General features: G+C 43.0%; 1 protein-coding gene and 1 long non-coding RNA gene across 11 annotated transcripts in view; one reads left to right on the top strand and one right to left on the bottom strand.

Moving 5' to 3' along the window:
• Positions 1-1,147, top strand: part of RIPOR1 (RHO family interacting cell polarization regulator 1) — a 23,388-nt gene extending 22,241 nt beyond the window's left edge. For both annotated transcript variants that reach the window (XM_072636060.1, XM_072636059.1), the window contains exons 20-22: positions 27-110; positions 379-469; positions 644-1,147. In XM_072636060.1, coding sequence (XP_072492161.1) covers positions 27-110; positions 379-469; positions 644-741 — 273 coding nt within the window. In that variant the 3' untranslated portion in view covers positions 742-1,147. The remainder of the gene's footprint in view (positions 1-26; positions 111-378; positions 470-643) is intronic.
• LOC140521249 (uncharacterized) overlaps positions 1-22,430 on the bottom strand; it is a 23,414-nt gene extending 984 nt beyond the window's left edge. The window contains exons 1-7 of one of the 9 annotated variants that reach the window (XR_011972848.1): positions 19,841-21,994; positions 18,021-18,127; positions 7,992-8,042; positions 5,890-6,059; positions 3,051-3,201; positions 2,775-2,922; positions 310-408 (exon numbers count right to left, since the gene is read on the bottom strand). This is a non-coding gene — a long non-coding RNA (uncharacterized lncRNA). The other 8 variants (XR_011972849.1, XR_011972852.1, XR_011972846.1 and 5 more) reach the window with 8 other exon arrangements.
• Positions 22,431-22,432: the final 2 nt, after the last annotated feature.

A 22,432-nucleotide genomic window follows, 5' to 3' on the forward strand; every position in this document is an offset into this window, starting at 1 on the left:
TTCTGCCCTCTCTCCCTCTACCCCAGGCCCTGCTTTGTTTTTTGGAACAACTCGAGGATGAGGATATACAGACACGGGTGGCAGGGTGTGTGGCTCTGGGCTGTCTCAAGGTAATGTCCCTCCAGACTTCCTGCTATGCCCCTCCAAAGTCCCTGTACTGTACTGACCACCCCAGTCCTCTGTGACCATTCCACTGCCCCCTTTCTGGGTTTCCACTCCCCCACTCCTTGTCCTTTCCCCATTGCTTTGATCCCATCTGTTCTGGAATGCTTACCACTGACCGTCTCTGTCTTCAGTGCTTCCACCTACCTAGTGGTCCCATTCCCATGAATGTTTCAGCTCTTTTCATTTTTCATGCCTTGTCCTTTCTCCATCCAGGCTCCAGAGGGCATTGAACCACTGGTGTATCTGTGCCAAACAGACAAGGAGGCTGTGAGGGAAGCTGCCCGACAGAGCCTCCTGCAGTGCGGTGAGTGAGTGTGCTATGGTTCTCAGCTGTTCTTCTTGACCAAGTCCAGGAGGCAGAGATGGGGAGAAGGGAGATGGTTACATGAGACAAGTGGGAAGGAAAGGCAAGTGGAAGGAGTAGAACTTCTGGGCAAGAGGCCACTGTTTGACCCTGCCCCACTGTGCCTCTCTCCAGGGGAGGATGGGCAGTCAGCTCACCGACGGCTGGAAGAGTCTCTGGAGGCTCTGCCCCGGATCTTCGGGCCAGGAAGCATGGCCAGCACTGCATTCTGAGCTCCAGGAACACAGGGGACTCGGGAGTCACTGCCTATTCCCTCAAGCCCCTCCCCTCCCACCACCTTTCAGGGCTGGCCCTGCCCTGGGAGCCCCCAACCCGTTGGGCCCAACTGACATTGGCAGGAGTAGGCTGGGTGTCAGGACCCAGGTTCCAGGGTTCCCTCCCATCCTACAGATTCCTATAAATATAAATCTCTTTAATATATTCTTCTGCTCCCCCCAGCAGAGACCGCCACCTGCAGCCAAGTGCCTCCCCAGCCTCCACAGGCTTCCCTCACCGCACTGGTGTCTGGGATCCCCTTTTAATCCCTGGTCACCCTGCCTCTCCCCTTCATGTGTGATTTTGTATTTTATTTACAGAGTTTTGCAGAAAATAAAAGGCAAAATCTCTTTCCTATGCTGATCAGCCTTGTCACCATCATTGTGCAGCTCCCACACTCCAACTCTAAATTCATCAAGGGAGAGAGGAGACTTGGAGAATCTGTTCCTTTTACTTCAGCCATACTATTGTCACTGTTTCACTGGGGATCCTGGCATGCATTTCTGCCCATGCACCAAAAGTGTGTTGATACAGGCAGAAGGGTGTATACCTGATAAAAGCTCACAGTAACATTTACAAAGCATTTCACAGAAAGCAAAACACACATACACACACCTTTTTAAGGTAGGTATTGTATCCACATTTTGCAAATGGGAGAACTGAGACTCAGAGACTAATTTGCCCAAGATCACACAGCTAATAAGTGTCAGAGAAGGCACCTGAACCCAGATCATGTAAGCCAGCAAAGATTATCATGTCTAACCTTGTCCAGCCATCTTGTCTGACCAGGAATCCTTTGACTCCACACCCAGGGCTGCTTCCTCTAGAACCTGATGCCTCCAGAAGTATAACATATTTACTACAAAGCACTCATGAAATAATTGTACAAATAGTCATGGAGATCTGAGTTCTTCTCCTTCCCCCAACCCAGCAAGCTAGTGGAAAGAGGGGTCATAGACTATGGGTCTTCAATTTTGTTTGTAATTTGTTTTGAACTTGTTTGGAGACCAGGTCTGAGCTTCCCGATCCCTTAGTGTGTACAGCACTAGGAGCTCAGGACCCTGGACAGGGCTGGATCTCAGAAAGCTGGAGGACTCCTGAGAGGATGGGGAAAATACTGGAAGTGGTTGGGGTGGGAGAAAAGAGGCAAGGTAGAGAATAAAGGAAAAATGAGAGCCTCAAGAAACCAAATTCTTGGGGGGAAAAAAGGTGAAGTGGGTCTGGGTACTGAAGCAAGTGAGGACAGACTGTACTGGTTTGGTTCGAACAGCTGGACCTCCTCCAGAGGGCGCCAAAGTCTGTATCTGAGCCAGGCAGAGATGAGAAGGGAGAACCTAAGTACAAGTGAAGGGCCTGGCAGCGACAAGACAATCACATGAGAAGGGCCTGAGCATAAGAGTCTCATTAGGATTGCCCTTCTCACTAAGAGGAGCTGTGCAAATGAGGGGCTAATAGGGAAAGTGGGGGATGCCAAAGGTCAGAACTATGGGGAGATGGAGATAAGAGAAGGCTGTATAGTGGAAACTGCTTTATTTCAGGTCATAGGACCTGGGTTTCAATTCTGCCTTTGCTAGTTACTCTGTGACCTTAGGTAACTGCTTTTATTCTTCTGGGTCTTAGTTTCTGCTGCAAAATATTGAGGCTGGACAAGCTGATGTGTTCCAGCTCCAGTTTCCATCACATGAGAGTACCAAAGACCTGAGAGTGTCAGAGATGTGTGAGAGAAGGGGGATAGTAGGGAACCAAAGGCCAGATATGGCGGCCCACCAATAAAATTCCCTACTCCAAGGGCAGAAGGCCACCAGGCTGCTAGGGAAAAGCAGACTGTCCAGCTTCTGTATCAATTAGTACTGGAGTCTAGTCGGGCTCATGAGTGATCACAGCACTTCAGGCTGGGGCAAGGTAGGGAGAGCCAACCTCAAAAAGATTCTTAATGGCAAGGGGCTTCAAACTAGATTCTCACAGGGGCAGGGAGGGATGGAACTGTTACCTTTCAGTACTTATGAAGAACCTCCGGCTACAGTGTCTCTGCAAGTCAACTCTCTTTATGTTACCAAAGCTCCATCTAAGTACTCGGTGAAGCAGCAGCCCCAGTGTTCCTTTATCTTGAGCTGCCAGCTCCAGGTCCAGTGGAGGCCCTGACAGGATTACAAAGGGAAGTCTGGGGGAAAGATGGCCTCATAATGGGAGTGGGGAGGTGAGAGCTCCATAGAGACCTGGAATTACAGGAACTGGGCTACAGAAACCAAGTAGAAGGGGAACGTACCAGTTCATATCAAAGATCCAGCAGCATTTGTGAAGGCCTGAGAAATAGCACCCCGATGAGCCTTCAGACCACACAATTCTTCCTCCTCATAGCTTTTCCCAAACCATTTCATATTTTATTCATTCCTGTGTCTGTCTTAGGTCTACCCCATCTGTAATGTGGAAAGAAGGAAGACATTTGGGGAGTAGGGGTTCCCTTACATACTCTACCCAGTGCATTCCATTCTCTCTAATTTTACAAGGCATCACCTCCCCTGCCTTTACAATGAAGGAGAGCAACTGAAAAATATGTATGTACTAACAGCAAATATACACATACATACTCTGTTTCTAGGTCTGTGTGTACACTGCAAATGACTTGTTTCCAGAGTTAACGCCCTTTCTACTCCAGACTCATCATGTGTGGTGATAATGTTCCTCATGGGGACCCCTCCAATACATCCTGATCCTCTCCACCCCCAAAAAGAATTGTGGTGGATAAACTGGAGGGAGTGAAGGGGAGGGTGGCTTTGGCCCTAACCACCTGCTGGGGAAGTTGAATAGAGTGATATGGCAACAGGAACCTTCACAGGAAGCACCTGTTGTCAGGATGCAAGAGTGGTCCCTGGGCTCAACGAGTCTAGCTGAGGCAGGGAAATGAGGGCATATGGGGGAACCAACATGAAGTCTGTGATGGGTGGGACATTCAGGTTTTTAGCTCATGTGAGTCTTCTCTCATTAGGACCCTCAGTGCCCATGGCATGGAAGGGATGTGTGTGTGTGTGTGTGTGTGTGTGTGTGTGTGTGTGTGTGTGTGTAACTGAGCAGGTTAGTCATGATGGACTGGGGAAGGGGCAGGGGGAGGTACGGAAAGTGCATTGGGCAATGGCAATTCAAAAGAATAAAGAGCATTTAAAACCATGATGGTGTGAAGTAGAGCCTCCCCAGAGATTCCTCAGCACAGAGACCAAATACTGAGGGACCACCAGATTGGATGTCTTTGCCCCAGATTGGGGGTTGTATCTCAGTCCAGAAGCTCCTAGCAAGGGGACCAGTGAGTCTGGGATCAGTGGAAGTATCAGGGGGAAAAAACCTGCCATCTTGGGGTATTGGATAGAGTTGAAATCAAGTAATGAGGAACATTAAGGGGGAGGGGCTAGGAAACAGGAGGGAGAAGGGACCATTTCTGGCTGTTCGAGCATATCAAGTCAAACCTAAGGCATCAGGCCTGGTATAAGCCAGAACTCTTTTCCTGGGAATTCCAGCTCCCAACATCTCCAAAGAGAAATACCTGGGGTAGGGCAAAACTACTCAATCCTCCCCCTCACCAGGGGGTCTTGGCAAAGCACAGCACACATGGGAAAGGCAGTCACTGAAGTGGCATGAGGGATGGGGTTAGGGAAGAGGCTAAAAGTTAAGAACACTGGATTTGAAGTCAGGGGACCTGGACTCAAATCTTGCCCCTGCTGATTGCCACCTTGTGACTTTGGGCAAGTCACTTTCCTAATGTATAAAATGGTGGAGGTGAAGTAGGTGCTGGACTAGACAATTTCTGAGGTTTCTTCCAGTTCAAAATTCATGGTAATAATAACCAGCATTTATAGAGATTTAAGGTCTGCAAAATATAAACATTATAGTATTTGATTCTCACAACTCTGGGAGGAAAGTGCTATTATCATCCCCATTTTACAGATGAGGAAACTGAGACAGGCAGAAGTTAAGTGACTTTCCCAGGGTCACACAGCTTATAAGTGTCTTAAGCTGGATTTGAACTCAGATCTCCCTGATTCCAAGTCCACCTACCTACCTGTTGCACCTCCTTAGCTGCCCATAAATGCTGTGGAGGAATTGTGTGTGTTTGTCCTTCATTGCTAAAGAAGACCATGCCATCAGAGAAATGGTGACATGACTTGCACTTGACTGTTTTGAGTGAGGGAGGGCTGTGCAAGTCACCAGCCTCACTTCTCCTCCAGAGCCATCTGAATCCAGTGACCAGATATTCATCAGGATGACTGGAGATGACCCAGGATGAGGCAATTGGGGTTAAGTGACTTGCCCAAGGTCACCCAGCTACTGAGTGTCAAGTGTCTGAAGTAAGATTTTGAACTCAGGTCCTCCTGACTCCTACACTGGTGCTCTATCCACTGCACCACCTAGCTGCCCCATGGAGGAACTAGGATGGAGTTGGGGCAAAGAGGGTTAGAAGTAGGTCTGAGCAGTTAGAAGCAAGGGTAGCTGGGAACAAGAGAAAGACTTTATTTATGTATATGTGGGAGGAAGAAGCACAGCAGGGGTATATGTAAATGAGCACTGGTAATGAGGCATGAGAGAAAAATAAACTCAGTAGTGCAGTGAATTCAATAATTTGTGCTAAAACGCGAACTGACAGAATAATCCCAAAGCATATAAAATGTCTCATTCCCCACAGGAGTTGGGCTGCTCTGAGGACAGTGAGCCTTAGGGTAAGGGGCAATTTGACAAAAACATGGTCACTAAAAGCTCTGGACTACAGACTCACCTTCCTGTACTCCTAGGCTTGTGGGAATTTGTTCTGCCTCAGCCCAGGAAACCCTAGAAATAGAGTCTATATCCCTATAACAGCAGCTCAATAAAGTTTGGTATCAATAAGGTTTTTATGAGGGTCAAATGAGATACTCAGAGTGAAGGGCTAAGCAGGGCCTGGTACACAAGTGCTATATAAACGTTAGCTATGATTGGTGGTGGTGGTTGTTAAGTGAACATTTTTTCTTTTTTAAAAGTTTTCTGTATTTTTTATTACTACAATTTTCCAAAGATCCCAACAGATCCTCCCTTGTAACAAATAAGTACAGTCAAGTAAAATAAATCAAGACGTTGCCCACCTCTAAAAATGTCAGCTTCATTCAGCACATGTGGTTCATCACTTCTATGCTGGGAGGCCACAGGCACGCCTCCCCATCAGGACTGTGAGGTCACAATTGGCCACCGGCCAGAGTTCTGAAGGCTAATCAAATGTTCTTTCCAGTCTCCCGCCTGCCTTTCCTGTGCTGCCCTGTGGGAGGCCCACCAAAGAATTCCTGCTCATCCGTTCATCCTCTCACCCTCACCTCCACCCCAGCACCTGAAATCAGGTATCAAACCAAGTTCCAGTCATCAGCTAATAAGACTGGTGACATTTAAGCCAAAAGAACCTGGATGAAAAGTGTAACCTGTTTTAATGTGTCCCTACCATAGTAGACAAATCAAAGGGATAGTCCTCCAATTCTACCCAGAATCTCTTGAGAGGAATGCTAATTTGGGCCCAGAAAGGGAAGATACAAAATGTCCTTCCTTTTCTCCCAACAAAACTCGAAAAGAGGAATCTCGTGGGCAGTTCTTATGGTGCCTGATGTCAGCAGAGTGAATGAAAGACTTGGCCACTGGTCCAATGAGTCTGCAATTTTCACACCCTGCTATATCAATCAATCAATAGGCATTTATTAAGTGCTTATTATATGCCAAACACACTGTGCTATGCACTGAGGATACAAAGAATGCAAAAAAATAGTCTCTGCTCTCTAAAGGAGCTCACAGTCTAATGGTAACAATATCTACATACACGTAAGATGCAGAGTACAAGGAGGGTGATCTCAGAGGAAAGGGACTGAGCAGCTGAGAGAACCAGAACCAGAAAGGCTTCCTTTGAGAGAAGCCAGGAGGTGCAGGTGAGGAGGGAGAGACAAGGTCCTGGAACAGCAGCTCTAGACCCTGGAAGTACAGTGAAGAGTGCTGGACCTGAAGTCAGGAAGGCAGAACTGAATTCAAGATTGGCCTCAAAACACTTACTAGGCTGTGACTCTGAGCAAGATACTTTACCCTGTTGCCTCAGTTTCCTCATCTGTAACAAGCTGGAGAAGGAGATAGGCAAACCACTCCAGGATCGTGGCCAGGACGACCCTAAATGGGGTCACTCAAAAAATACAACAAACAGCAGTTGACCCTCCTAGGACAGAGGGTGGGATCAGGAAGGGCTCTAACTACCTGTGACATTTGAATAAACAGGTAAATCATTTCAAGACCCAAAATGGACAGTGTATGCCTTTTAGGAATCAGATAATGACAACAATAGCACCTAACATACGTGCCAGGCACTGTGCTAAGTGCTTTACAATTACTCTCTCACTTCATCCTCACAATCGGAGGAGCTGTTCTTCCAGGATGTAGTCTTACCTCCGGAGGAGGAGGAACTAAAGGGAGAATACATAGATATGGATCACCTACTTTTTTTCTTTTCCAGTTTCTGCTTTCAGATCAGTCACCAGGTATGTTTCTTAAAGCCTAGAATGCACAGCACCATACTAGGCACTCTGGGGTGTGACAGAGAGGTCTTTTCATGCTTTGCCATATTATTATCCCCATTTTACAGATGAACTCAGGTCTTTCTGACCCCCAGCCCAGCTCTATACACTGGGTATGCAAAGTGTCTTGTAAATGACAAAACTCTATAAATGTCAGCCATTAGGAATGCAAGCTGACCTCTCAATGGCCTAGGAATGAAGGTTGCACTTTGCAAGATCCATGGCCAAAAAAGATAAATGATTTGTGACATTAACCCAGAAACAAGCCTGGGTCCATCTGAGAGAGGAAAAGAAATGAGTAAAGCAAAGACCCAGGCCTGTGAAAGGTGAAAGAATCTTGTAGCTCAGGGGACCTTCTGCCAGGAGGTCATGGATCCTCTCAAGAAAACAGGGTTATTTCCAGGAAAAAGCCATTGCCAGAGAAGGATATGGAGATTGGGTCATTTCAGGAGGAGAATGTCTGCCTAAGGAGTGATAATGCCTAAAGGAGGATGAGTGAAAACCTCAGTGAGTCAGTCAGTGCATGGGATACAGGAATGAGGAAAATGAAAATGTGGGGGCCACCCCTGGGAGAAGCACTGTTACAGGCAGAGAAGAGGGAATGGGCACCACAAGTCTGGCATTCAATTTCTAGCTCTGTCACTTACCATGCGGCCAGACAAGTCACCAAATCTCTTGAGGTCTCAAGATTTCCTCTCCTGTAAAAGAAAGGCATGGGGCTAGATGATTTCCAACATCCTTTCTTACATTTTATTTAATCTTAACTTCTATGATTTATTATTAATATGGGACTGGCCAACAGGGAGCAACCAGAGTCAGTCATAAGATCACCATGACCTCCTCCCTAGTCAGACTAGAAGATTGACAGCTAGAATTGACCTTGAAGATCTAGTGCGATCCCCTCATTCTGCAGATAAAGCAAATCCAAAAGCTTTATTTCAGTCCTTGCCCCATTTATCCTTTTTGCAACATCCTAGAGGTGACCTACTTCTTGAAACTGTCCTCCCTTGGTTTCTATGACACTGCACCATCCTGGCCCTCATCCTACCTCCCAACTCCCTGGAAGAATGCTGGTCTAACATCAGAAGACCAGTTCAAGTCCTCCATTTCCTCATCTATAGAACAAAGTCAATTACATGTAACTACCCTGAAAGGTTGTAAGGAAAGAGCTTTGTAAACTTGATAGCTCAATCTAATATTATCATTATTACCTTTGTAGCTTTATGCTCATTCACTGGATACTCTTAAATCCTCAATATTAGTAATAATAGCAGTAAGTTCTCTCCATTCATTTCCAAAAAATTTTATCAACTCTCTTTACTTCTTATGCCATTTTTCAATGGGTTTACAATCCTATATTTCCAGCCCTTCCATTCTGCTTTTCAAACTACTCTAATATCCTCTTATTTTTGATGTTTTCAAAACTTCCCTAATTATCTTTTCCCCAAAATGGGCTATCAAGTTACCATTCTATATCTCTTCCTTTCCCCCATTAAACAACTAGTTACCAAAATTTCTTGCCTCTATTTTAAAAAAATTTAATTCAATTATTTTATTTTCATATCTGACTTCCCTCCTTCCCCCATGGAAAAGGCAAGAAAAACCAAATCCACATGTATAGTCAAGCAAAACAAATATCTGCATTAGCCATTTTTTTTTAATGCAATTTGAATTGAGTTCACCACCTATCTGGAAGTGAATAGCATGTTCCAACAAGAATTCTCTAGGATTGTGGGTGCTCATCATGTTGAACAGAGTTCTGAAGTCTTTCAAAGTTGCTTATCTTTCTAATGTTGTTAATGTATACATCCTTCCCCTGATTCTACTTACTTCACTTTGAATCAGTTTATATGAATCTTCTCAGGTTTTTCTGAAACCATCTCCTTCATCATTTTTTTAATATATTTTAATTCCTTTAAATATTCCCCAATTACATGTAAATTTTTTAACATTCATTTTCAAAAATTAAGTTGCAATTTCTTCCTTCCTTCCTACCTCTCCCCCTCCTTGAGATGGCAAGCAATTTGACAAGTTATACCTGTGAAGATATGCAAAACATCTCCATGTTGTAAAAGAGATGAAAAATAAAGTAAAAAGGAGTATGTTCAATCTGCACTCAGTCTCTCAGTTCTTTCTCTGGAGGTGGATAACATTTTTCATCATGAGTCCTCTGGAATCATCTTGCATCATCACCTTAAATAAAGTGGCTAAGTCTGTCACAGCTAATCATCCTTACAATACTGCTGTCAATGTGTACAATGCTCTCCTGGTTCTGCTCACTTCACTTTGCATGAGTTCATATAAGTCTTTCCAGGTCTTTCTGAAATCATACTGCTTATCATTTCTTATAGCACAATATATTCCATGGTATTTACATACCTTAACTTGTTTGGTCATTCCCCAACTGATGAGCACTCTCACAATTTCCAATTTTTTGCTACCACAAAAAGAGCTACTATGAATATTTCTGTATATATTTTGTCTACACTTACCTCTGCTTAAATTTTTAAATTAAATTATTTTATTTTCAGATCTAACTTCTTTGATCTCTTTGGGTTATAGACATACTAGTGGTATTGCGGAGGGAAAGGACATGTACCATTCAAAAGTTTGGGGGGGTATAATTCCAAATGCCTTTTCAGAGTGGCTAGAACAGTTCACTGATCCATTAATAGTGCATCAATATGCCTGTTTTCCCATAGTCTCATCAGCATTTGTCATTTCCACTTATTTTGGTCAACTTTACCAATCTGATGGATGTAAGATGGTATTTCAGAGTTGTTTTAATTTGCTTTTCCCAATTAGTGATTTAGAACATTTTTTAAAATATGCTATTGAAAGTTTGTATTTTTTCTATGGGTAAAGGAAGAGTTTAAGACCAAGCAAGAGATAGAGAGGATCACAGGAAGTAAAAGGGATAATTTTAATTAGATAAAATTAGAAAAGGTTTTGTATAAACAAAACTAATGCAGCCAAAATTAGAAGGAAACCAAGAAACTGAAGAAGGGGGATTTTTTAATAGGTAGTTTCTTTGATAAGGCCTCATTTCCCAACTACATATGGAACAGAGCCAAATTTATAAAAATAAGAGCCATTTTTTCAATTAATAAATAGCCAAAGGATATGAACAAGCAGTTTTCAGAAGAAATATAGGCTATCAATAGTGACATGGAAAAATGCTCAAATCACTACAAGAGAAACGTAAATTAGAACAACTCTGAGGTACCACCCTGTACCTATCAGATTGTCAACATGACAGAATAGGAAAATAATCAGTGCTAGAGGGGAAGGTGGAAACATAAGGACTCTAAAGCATTGCTGGTGGAGTTGTGAACTGGTCTGACCATTCTGAAGAAAAATCTGGAACTATGCCCCAAAGGCTATAAAACTGTGAATACCTTTGACCAACAATACTACTGCTAGGTCTGTGTTCTAAAGAGAGATCAAAGAAAAGGGAAAGGATACATCTGTGGTGACAAAGAATTGGAAATTAAGGGGGTGCCCATCAATTGGGGAATGATTAAACAAGTTGTGGTATAGGATTGTGATGGAATTCTTTTGTGATGAAATGGCAAGTAGGATGGTTTCAGAAAAACCTGGGAAGACTCATATTTACTGATGTAGAATGGAGCAGAACCAGGAGAAGATTGTACACAGTAACAGCAGTAAGGATGGCTGTGAAAGACTTACTCTAATTCCACGGGGCAATTCCAAAGGATCCATGATGAAAAATGCTATCCACCTCCAGCAAAATAACTGATGAACTGAATGCAGATTGAAACATACCCTTTTCACTTTTTTATGCATATGTGTATGTATGGATAAATATATATATATGTATATATACATGGACAACACGGAAATGTTTTGCATAACTTCACATGCATAACTGATATGTTGCTTACTGTCTCAATGGTGGGGAAAGGGCAGGATGGAGAGAATTCAGATTTCAATTTCTAAAAATGAATTCATTTCTAAAGGAATCACAGGTCCATGGGTGGTGGGGAGGTTTGGAGTTCTTCTGAAAACTAACTGTTCATATCCTTTGATATGGGGAATGGCTCTTATTCTTATCAGTCTATACTCTATATATCTTAGAATCAAGACTTTTATCAGAAATACTTGGTGGTGGTGGTCCCACCACCACCAATACTTCTCCTCTAAGTTTAGTTGCTTTGGCTTTATTTAAACAAAACGTTTCAAAGTTTATTAATCAGAATTGTCCATCTTACTTCCTGTGTACCTCTCTAGCACTTAATTGGTCATGAACTTTACCCCTATTAATAGATCCAACAGATAGTTTCTTCTATGGTCCTCTAATTTGATGTCATTATGTCTAAATCATATACATTTGGTGTTTATTTTGGTATATGGTGTGATGCTGGTTTATACCTACTTTCTGTCAAACTGCTTTCTAGCTTTCCCAGTTTTTATTGAATAGAGAATTCTTGCCCCCACATCAAATACCAGCCTACCATGTTTATTTGCATCTGTATAGTACCTCCAATCTGTTCCAAAGATCAACATTTCTATTTCTTACTCAGTATCAAATTGCTTTAATGAGTATAGCTTTGTAGTATAGTTTAAGATCTGGTACTGCTTAGGTCCCTTTACTGTCACTTTAAAAAAAAGTTTAATCCCCTTGACAATCTTTATCTTTTATTCCTCCAAATGAATTTTACTATTTTCCCCCAGCTCTATAATCTTTTAGCAGCTTGATTGGTATTGCACTCAACAAGTAAATTAATTTAGGTAGCATTGTCTTTTTTATCTTATTGGGTCAGTCAACCATGAGCAACTAATTTTGTTTTGTAACTGTGTTCATATAGTTCCCAAGCACATCTTGGCCTGCTGAGTTGTTAGTCTATCTGTAGTTCTCTTAAATAGAAGCTTTCTATTTCTTCTTGCTGGATTTCACTGGTAATAGTCAGAAATGATAATTAGCATGTTTATTTTATATCCTGAAATTTTAATTTTTAAAAGTTGCTTGTTTCAATTAGTTTTTCAGTTGACCCTGTTTTCTAAGTAAACCATCCTATGATCTGCAAAAAATGATTTTTTTTCCTTACCTATGCTTATTCCTTCAATCTTTTTCTTGTCTTATTGTGATAGCAAGTATTTCTAGCAATATACTGATTAGTAATGGTGAGAATTGATAGCCTTACTTTACCCCCAATTTTATTGGAAAGGCTTCTAAGCTTATTCCCATTACAATAATACTGACTCTTGATTTTAGATAAATACGTATCTTTTCAAGGAAAGTTCTGCTTATTCCTATGCTTTCTAAAGTTAATAGAGATGAGAAAGCTTTTCCTGTATTTAATTGTATGATTTTTGCTATTAATATAGTCAATTGTTTGTAATTTTCTTAATACTGAACGAATCCTGCATTCCTAGTATAGATCTAGCCTGGTCATAGTGTATAATTTTGTGATATGCTGCCGGAATCTCCTTCGTAATATTTTGAAATTTTTGTATCAATATTCATTAGGAATATTGGTCTATTGTTTTCAATCTATTTTGATTCTTCCTAGTTTTGTTATCAAGGTTGCATTTGTATCATAGGACCTCTTCTTATTTTTTCAATTTACACCTTTAAGTGTTTGGTAGAATTTGCTGGTTGGTCCAACTAGTCCTGGGGTTGGGCTTCTTTTTCCCTCTCTGTGAGTTCAATTTTGACTTGTCCAATTTCTTTTTCTGAGATAGCGTTACTTAAATATTTTATTTCCTGCTGTATACCTGGTCAATTTCCATTTTTGTAAATATTTTCTTACCCACCATTCTTCTTAATCCTTTGCCATATAGTTTCTATCCCCAACACTCAAGGGAAACTTCTTGCAAGGTCACCAATGATCTTTTTATTGACAAATTCAATGGCTTTTTCTCAGTCTCTATTTTTCTCAACCTCTCGGCAGCACTTGAAGCTGTTAACCATTCCCATCTTCAAAATTCTCTCACTTGGGTATTTGTGGAATTACTTCATGTTTCAGTCAGTATGAGTCTTGTCAGTCTCCTTTAGTAGATTCATCATCCTCTCCTCTCTTTATATTCTTTCGGTAACCTCAATAGCTCCCATGGATTCTCTAGGTAAATAACCTCTAAATATACAAAACTAGTCTTTATCCCTCTGCTGAAATCAAGTCCTGAATCTCTGAGGTCAGAAAGACCTGAATTCAATCCTTTTACTTACTAGCTCTGTGACCCTGGGCAAGTCACTTAACCTTCATCAACCTCAATTTCTTTAACTGGAAAACAGGGATAATAATAGCACCTCCTTGAGTTGTTGTAAAGATCAAATGAGATACTTGTAAAGCAATTATCACAGCCCTAGCACACAGAAGGTGCTCAGTAAATGCCTGTTGTTGTTTTTTTCTGACACCTCCACCTGGATGCCCCAGAGATTTACCAAAATCATCATGTCCAAAATAGAATTATCTTTCCCCCAAAACCATCTTTCTTCCTAACTTCTCCATTTCTAACGGGGATACCACCATTCTACTAGTCACACAGGTCTACAACTCAGGAAGGAGGTATACTCAACTCCACTTTCCCTCGCCTCCCATACACAACAGTTGCCTAATCTTTGTCAATCACAACTCTTTGGTCAGTTAACACAACATGTATTAAGTATCTACTATGTGCCAGACACTATGCTAAGTTCCGGGAATACTAAGAAAGGCAAAGACACTGTCCCTGTCCTCAAGGAGCTCACATGCAGAGGAGACAACATAAACAGTGTAAATCAAATGTAATATCAGAGCAAAGGCTGAAGGGGAACCAGCAAAGGTACAGGTGAGATCTGAACTAGACCTTGAAAGAAACCAGAAAAGTTAGGAATCAGGAGATGAGGAAGGAAAGTCTTCCAGGCAAATTGCATGTGAGGAAAAGCGATTAGAAGAATGAATATAGCTGTTAAAGAATTCATGGAAGGAAGTCAATGCAGAAAGATTGAAAAGTTGAAAGGGTCTAGGTTGTAAAGAGTTTTAAATATCAGAGATTTTACATTTAGTCCTGCAGGAAACAGGAAGTCAATAGAGCTAAATTAGTATAGGAGATAACATGATTAGACCTAAGCTTTAGGAAAATCACTTTGGTTTTGAGTGAAGGATAGGATGGAGTAGGAAGAGACTTGAAAAGGGGGACCAGTTAACAGACTATTTGGAATGGTCCAAAGAAGAGATGAGGGTCTATACCATAACAGTGGTGGTAATGGTGGTGATGATGGTGGCTGTGTGAACAGAGAGATAGATCTTGATTAGAAACACCTCTCACATCCATCCCTTCTTCTCTACACAAACCATAACCATTCAGGCTCTCACCCAAACTCCTATAACAGCCTCCCAACTGGTCTCCCTGTATTCTGTTCTTCCCCTCTCCAACCCACCTTTATTCATACAGCTACCTCAAAAATTCAGATTAGACCACATCATTATCTGCTCAAGAAGTTTCCATGGCTCCCTATTGCCTTTAGGTTAAAATAAAAACTCCTCGGTTTGGCACTTACAGCCCATTGTATTAAGCTCCAGCATATCGTAGGTGATTGATGACATATTCCTCTTCCTCATGTATACTCTACATGATACTCAAATTTTCATGCTTACCCCTAACACTCTATCTCCAGTCTCCATGACTGGCAGTGTAAAGTCAACCAACATTCATGAAGTGCCTATCAATCATATGCCAGCCAGGCACTGTGCTAAATGCTGGGAGTTACAGATGAAGATCTCTGCTCTCAAAGAGCTTTTAATTCAATGGGAGAAAACAACAAAAGGAAACTGAAAAGGAGGGAGTGAAAGGCAGGAAGGATAGTTAAGAGACATCTCAGAGCAGTTCAGCCCCCTAAGAAAGACATTCTGAGCTGAGCTCCCTCCTTAAACAGAGGTTTTAGAGTTGATGGCTCCACCCTACAGTCAGAGGGTGGCAATGAGGTAGAGTCCCAAGGCTGCCTGATCTTGCAGGATGATGATGTCTTCCCAATAATGAGCTTCCTAAGGCATAGCAGAAAGTCCGAGAAATCCCAGAGTTGTGTGGTGAGAAATGAGGAGTGATACCATCTGAACTCACCACAACCCTATGAGGTAAGTATCATGGGGATTACCATCTTTAACTTTTACCTGAGGACTGGTGTGACTTGTCTGTGTCACTCTGTACTGATGACAGGTCTCTCCTAACACTCACTGCAGTATATACTTACAGTACTAAGTTAGACTACACAGTGTGATCTTAGGTCTTTCATCCAACATTTATTAAGTGCCTACTGTATGCAGAGCACTCCCCCCCATAAAGTTTAGTCAATATTAAAGGCCTGTATTCTCAGTTTACTCCCTTGTAAAATGAGATTAATCTGTTCTTCTCACCTTACCTGGCTGTGTAAGGATCAAATAAAATAAAGAGGAAGAGTTATTTTAGCCTGAGAAGAGGAAAGAAGTAAATTAAATAGAGAATACCAGTGGTCCCAACAGGGCTTTCAAAATATTCTGGAAAAAAAAAAAAAGACTGAATTTGGCAGCTGTTGCTAGTTTTCTAACTGATTTATAAGGCTTAGATTATCAAGTCTTGGTTTCTTCAATTCTTCCAACAGGCAGCTCTCTCCTGTGGTACAACACAAGCTTTTTAACTGCAGGAACTATTTTATCCATCTGAGTAGCTCTGGTCCTTAGTACAGTACTTGGCACATAGAAAAGCTTTACTAAAAGCTTACCGATTGGTTACCACACCCTACCACACCACACCCCCAGCATCACTACAATGCAATACCTTGATAGATTGTTTTCATCAGAGGCTATGGTCAAAAAATAGTAATCATCTAGGGGCCAACCTTCATTCAGTAATGAGCCTCTCTCAACTGAACTGGGTTATTCTTCAAAACCATTCAAGGCCATGGACTTACTCAATTGTCATTTCAGCTCCCTAGGATTTGCCAGAGTTTACAATCAACTACAGACTTTCTGAGGATCCAGGGTTATCTTCATGCCTTAATGAGATATCAAAGCAGGATCTCTGAGGACCAGAGCACTGACTGAACTCAGAGGATCATAGCTGTAAAGTAGGAAGGGCCCTTAGCCATCATCCAGCCCATCCCCTTCACTTTACAAAGCAATGTTTGAATGAATCACTTTATATGTACAAGTCAGGAGACAAACAGAAAGATGAGACAGTTCCTGCTTTCAAGGAGCTCATTCTAATGGCAGGAACTAAGTGGTTAGAGTGCTGGCCCTGGAGTAAAGATCCAGTTCAAAATATATGACTTTGGACAACTCACTTAACCTGTTTGCCTCAGTTTACTCAATTGCAAAGGGGATAACAGGAGCACCACCCTCCCAGAGCTGTTGTGAGGATTAAGTAATATTTGTAAAGTGCTTAGCACATGCCTGACACATAATAGGCCAGCACCGAACAAATGTTTTGTGGTTGTATCCAACTTTTCATGACCCCATTTAGGGTTTTCTTGAGAAAGACAATGGAGTAATTTGCCATTTCCTTCTCAGGCTCATTTTACAGATGAGGAAACTGAGGCAAACAGGGTAAAGTGACTTGCCCAGGGTCACACAGCCAGTCAAGTGTCTGAGGCCAGATTTGAACTCAGGATTTCCTAACTCCAGGCCTAGCACTCTATCCACTGCACCATCTAGATGCCCACATAAATTATTGTTACCTATTATATTATTACAACATATGGAAGGTTTCAGATCTAAATCAGGTGGAATCCCATGGTACTTAAGGTAAAGGAGAAAAGCAGATGTTAATTCGTCTTCTTTGATGTAATTTCCACTGATAAAATAGCATCTATTTCTGATGCTGAATGATTTGAGAGAGTCAAGGACTTTGGTAGCAAGAAGCTTCACTTCTGGGTCTTCTGGAGCTATGGTTGCAGCCCCTACAAATCCTCTCCACAAGAGTGGCCTCCCAGGATGATGGCTAAGGCTATTGGCCTATTTCCAAGGTTTTGGGGATCAGGGCTCTGGAGTGTCTCCATTATGGCCTGAAGGGAGATGGTGGTCATGCAGTAGCGACTTTACTTACCTAGAACATTCTGCCTTCTGCCTTTTCCCAGGGCAACTTGTCTATGCTGTGGGAGGCAAATGGTTGGCAAAGAGGAAGCGAGGGTGAAAAAGGTAAAGGTACCTGCCCAAGACCACACAGCTAGTAAGTATCTAAAGTAAGATTCGAACCCAAGTCTTTCTATCTCCAAGTCCAGTACTCTGTCCATTCTATCACACCGTTTCTCATATTGGACTCTGCCAGTTCCTTCAGGCCTCATTAAGAGTTCTTCCTTATATTCAAAGGAAGTAGAGAAAGGGAGATTAAAGCAACGATGCAGCAATAGCTGGGCCCTGCTTGCTTACCAGGAAAAAGAAAAGTCTTTTCTTTATTCATCATGAAGGAAACATTTCTAAGATCTAAAATAGAACTCCCTCTTATGTTTGTCAGAAGACACAAAGTAGCTACTGACATGCAGCTATGGTCAAAAGATACAAAGTACAAATGGTAAAGACTTGTGGTTCGGGCAGGCTAGTACTGCTTCTGAAAGCAGACAGAGGGAGGGGTTTAAGAGTTCCTTTTCCTAATATCCACCTTAAGGGTTTGGGGACCTGTAACTTACAGGGAAAGTTTCAACCTTCCTTTAGTAACTCATTAGGCATCTCTTATTCATGAATTTACTGTAATCTCTTTACCTCATACAGTCTAAAGGATAGGCCAGCCTTGGAGTTAGAAGCTGTGCTTAGGAAACACACGAAGGGCAGGTCACCAGACGTCCTGCTGCCTCCAGGCTTCTCAATCTCTAAGTTACAAATGAATTGTAGATCAATGTCAAAGAAACCACAAAACAGGCCCAAAACAGGGTAAATGTTATTTATATTTCCAGCTTGTATCACCTACAAGGGATAAGAAGTTTTGTAACAACAATGTAATTACTTACTATGTAAATGTTTTCTTTTATATACAGATTGCCCAACTACTTCCTCAGACTTCAAAAGAGCCCCCAGATTGTAATTCAGAATATCCTAGAATTTAAAACCTTATTCCACTCACACAGATAAGTGAATTCAATGCAATCAGTAAGGTTGTTTTGGATGGACAGAGAAGAGACAAATGAGCCTCACTGTGGTAAAGGAAAAAGAACCAAACCTATATTAGAGGGTGCTTAAGGAGGAATAGAAGTGCTCCCTAAAATTGATTCTAAGCTAAACTAAGATTGTTTGGAAGTTTTCCTTTCCAAGGTCTTCTTTCCATACCAAAGCATTCCAAATTTTGTAGTCTGTCTTCTCTGATCCGGTCTTAGTGGTCTTTCTCAATGGGCATCTAAGGTATTCCAGGTATTTGATCAAAGGGGCTCTCCCTAATAACATTCAGCATTTTGACAGGCTTCTGGATAAGTTCTGGACAAAGGTCAGAACTTTTTATCCTGTAAGCAGTTTTAATCATTTTCTCCCCAACTACACAGTTGCTCAATTGTCATTTTTCTGCCCACTCAAAACAGCTTTACAAAGTTTTACTGTGGTTTACCTGCAAAGAGAAATTCAAGAAACAAAATGCAATTTGAGGAAAAAGAAATCTTGGGAGTGAGTTAATTTGCATTTGAGCTGTTCTGAAAGCAACTTTTGGAAATGAAAAGGTAGCTTGGCTCTTCAGGTGGAGGGAAAAAACAAACCAAATGATTCAGGGCTGACTAGTTTCTGGTCTAGAGGTATGTCCTTCTGTTGGGAAGAATGCCAGATTTGGATTCAAGAGATCCCGGGTATGTATCCCATTCCGCTACTTAGTAGCTGTATGACTTTCAGCAAGTCCCTTCATTTCCCTGAGCCTGTTTTTTTCATTTGTGGAATGAGCGAATTGGATTAGATCTCTAAGGTTCATTTGCAACTTTTAAATCTTTTGACAAAGATTTCTAACATCTGCACAGAAGATAGTATTTTGAAAGCTTCATGTCACAAGTCTCCTTGGCATGTTTTTGTCAGTCCCTTTGTAGAAGCATTTTTGATCATTATGGCTGGGACCTATATAAGGGAATTAATGGAAATGTGGAATGGTACCCCCTCATTAGCCTTATGACTGTACTTCTTTAAAACCGGTGATTTGCACACAGCATGGTCTTGCATATAGTAAGCTCCTAATAAATATTTGATGAACTAAATTTAGCTGAGTGAGCTCCATTAAGTACCTAAGTCCAACCGGTGGTAACAGCTTACAATAATGAGGAAGACTCTATCCCTGTCCTGCTAAAGGGAACCAAATAGGCCTTTAACTGTGGCATCTCTAGACAGAGTGACTTTTAGTCAGTTATAAGTCAGCTGTTATTTACAGCCCGTTTGGAGCCCACAGTGTGCAGGTGCATCCCCTACTAGGCCCAAGGGGCCTACATGAACTCTGCACTCAACCTGCAATTAAAGGAGACAGGAAATGTTCATAAAAGTACCCAATGCATACATATATGCTGCTGTGAGAGGCACAAAGTCACTTTTGGTAAAATTCTAAAATACAAGCTATGACTTACATGAAAGACTTGTTGTGTTTGTCCTTCATTCTCAAAGATGACCATGACATCAGGATGATGATGTGACTTGCAAATGACTTTGATTTGACTGAGGGAGGGCTGTGCAAGGTCACCAACCTCACCTTCTTCTCCTGAGCCATCTGGGTCCAGTGGCATGATATTCATCAGGACAACTGGAGATGACCCAGGATGCAATGGGAGACCCTGGCCCTTTCAGGCTGAGGTCTTAGCACAATCTTAATTGGAGAGAGATACACCCATTCAATGAACAGGCTTCTTTAAGTTACTCAAGGGATGGCCCCTTTAATCAAAAAAAAAAAAAATCAAACTGGGAGGGGAAGACCCTCAGGGTTCCTGGGTGAAAGAGAAACAATTACTATTTGAAAGACACAGTCAGGGAGAAAAGGTGAGCCAGCCATGAGTAACAGTAATGACCCAAGTGCTGAACTGCTACTTTTTTGTGCGTGAGACAATCAGGGTTAAGTGATTTGCCCATGGTCACAGAGCTACTAAGTGTTTGAGGGCACATCTGAACCCAGGTCCTCCTGATTCCAGGGCTAGCGTTCTATCCACTGAGACCCCTGGCCACCCAGATACTTTCAAAATATGAAAAGAGACAAAAGAAAAACCTCCAATGTGTTAGTTGATTCTCAAAGGAGAATGTATGTGAAATCCTGGACCAGGGTCACACAGGTTAGGTTGTATATTAAGGAGCTTCAGTCAATGAAGGTAAAGGAAATAAATACTAATAGAGATGAGATATGGCACTGATGTAATCATTTCAGAAGGAATTATGTAAAAGGTAAGCCCACAGTCCAGCCTTTCTGATCCCTCACCCACTGAGGTGCACATCCTGGAGTGAAGTCCCAATCCTCTTTCTTTCTAATATATTGTAGGGGCTGCTTGAACTGCATTGTGCTTTCCTGCCTACTGGGCTTTGCCTGGACTATCGGCCCTCCCTATTCATTAGTTGAATTCCTACCTACAGCTCCAGTCCTTCAAATGCCAGTTCAAATGTCATTTTTCTCACCTAGCTGGGACTTCTGTACCATGCCCCAAAAAGTTCATTATTCAGAAAAATCTCATCATCCTGAAAGATCCCAATAGCCTTGGGACTCACCTCATCACCAAGCTCTGTCCCTCTGATTGGAGGGTAGAGCCCAGAACGCCAGAACCTCCATTTAAGGACTTAGAACATCTTTCTTAGGGGGATGAACTACTCAGAGGCCTCTTGGATTTTTCCCATCATGTCCCTGTATCAGCACCTTTGACTGCTAATGCCCCTTTTGTATGTTCCCTTCCACAGCCCCTAAGCTCCTGGAAAGCTACCTCTGTTTCTTTGCATCTGTATCCCCAACACTTTGCACAGTGCCTGGTTGGTGCTTAATAAATGTTTACTTAAAACAAGTGATAGCTACCGGTCTTGAGTGTCTCCTCTGTCTACTGGTCTGCAAATGCCTTGAGACCAGGCACCTGGCCTTTTCTGAACTTTCTACCTTCCCTCACAAGGTGCATGAAGAGACAGAAAAAGACATAGGTAGAGAGAAATACAGCTTTTTTCTGCCCTGAGTTTTGGTTAGTCAGCCAGACAACAAGCATTTAAGGGCAAAGGACCGAGCTAAGGTCCCTGTCCTCAAGGAATTTACATTCCCACAGGGAGGAGTCAATATACTACGAACATCTGATCATATACAATACAAAACGAAATTAATCTCAGAAGAGGCATCAGCTGAGGGGGAGGATGGATCGAGGGACAAGCGAAGACTTCTCTTGGAGGGTGGGCTCTGGGCTGGGTCTCGAAGGAGCCGGTGAGGTGGGACCGGGATGCGGCCAGTCCAGGGAACGTGCAGCCACGAGGCCTCTGAAGCCTCCTTCATAAAAGGATTCGTTCTGTCAAACTTGGACTCGGTCAAAAGGCCGCACCCGAGGACCCAGGGAGGGCTGGGCGGAGGCAGGGAGCTGGGAGGTGGAAAAAGATCAGGCCAGGGCCGCTGGCTGGCTGAGCAGGTGGAAGGTGAGCCTAGAACCGCCAGAAAGGGAGGGAGGGGCCAGTCTGGGGGTACGGAGCATGGGGTGGGGGACACTGGCGGGGCCGGGCTTCCCTTGGGCCAGGGCCCTCCGTGGGGAGGGTCTTCACTTCGCAGGGGTGCGCTTACTCACCTGCTGAGTAGGGGTGGGGGAGGGGGCTTAGGAACCACCCGGGGCCAGCCCGGTCAGTGGGGGAGGGGGTGGGCTCTCTGACTAGGATCAGTCCGGGGTCCCCCAAGGAATGGGAAGCAGGGACCGCCAGCAGGGTCAGACGCGCCGCTCCCTCCCGCGCCGGGCCCGCCTGGGGGCACTAGGGGCCTAAAGCCCCCAGCCAGCGTTCCCGCTCCGCCCCGCCCAGTCATCGGGCGGGGAAAGGAGCGGTAGGGAGCCGGGACGCGATGACCCGGATGACTCTACGCTCGCGGAAACCCGCGTACCACGCCGGGGTCTGAGGCCCAGAGCCCGGCGGGCGCGTGACGCACGGCGTGCCCCGTGACGCCATCGCGCCGGCATTTGAAACTTGGCGCCCTAAGGCCGCCTCCCATGATACCCCGCGCCACTCCT

The sequence above is a fragment of the Notamacropus eugenii genome, chromosome 1, assembly GCF_028372415.1.
Source record: "Notamacropus eugenii isolate mMacEug1 chromosome 1, mMacEug1.pri_v2, whole genome shotgun sequence".
NCBI lineage: Eukaryota > Metazoa > Chordata > Mammalia > Diprotodontia > Macropodidae > Notamacropus > Notamacropus eugenii.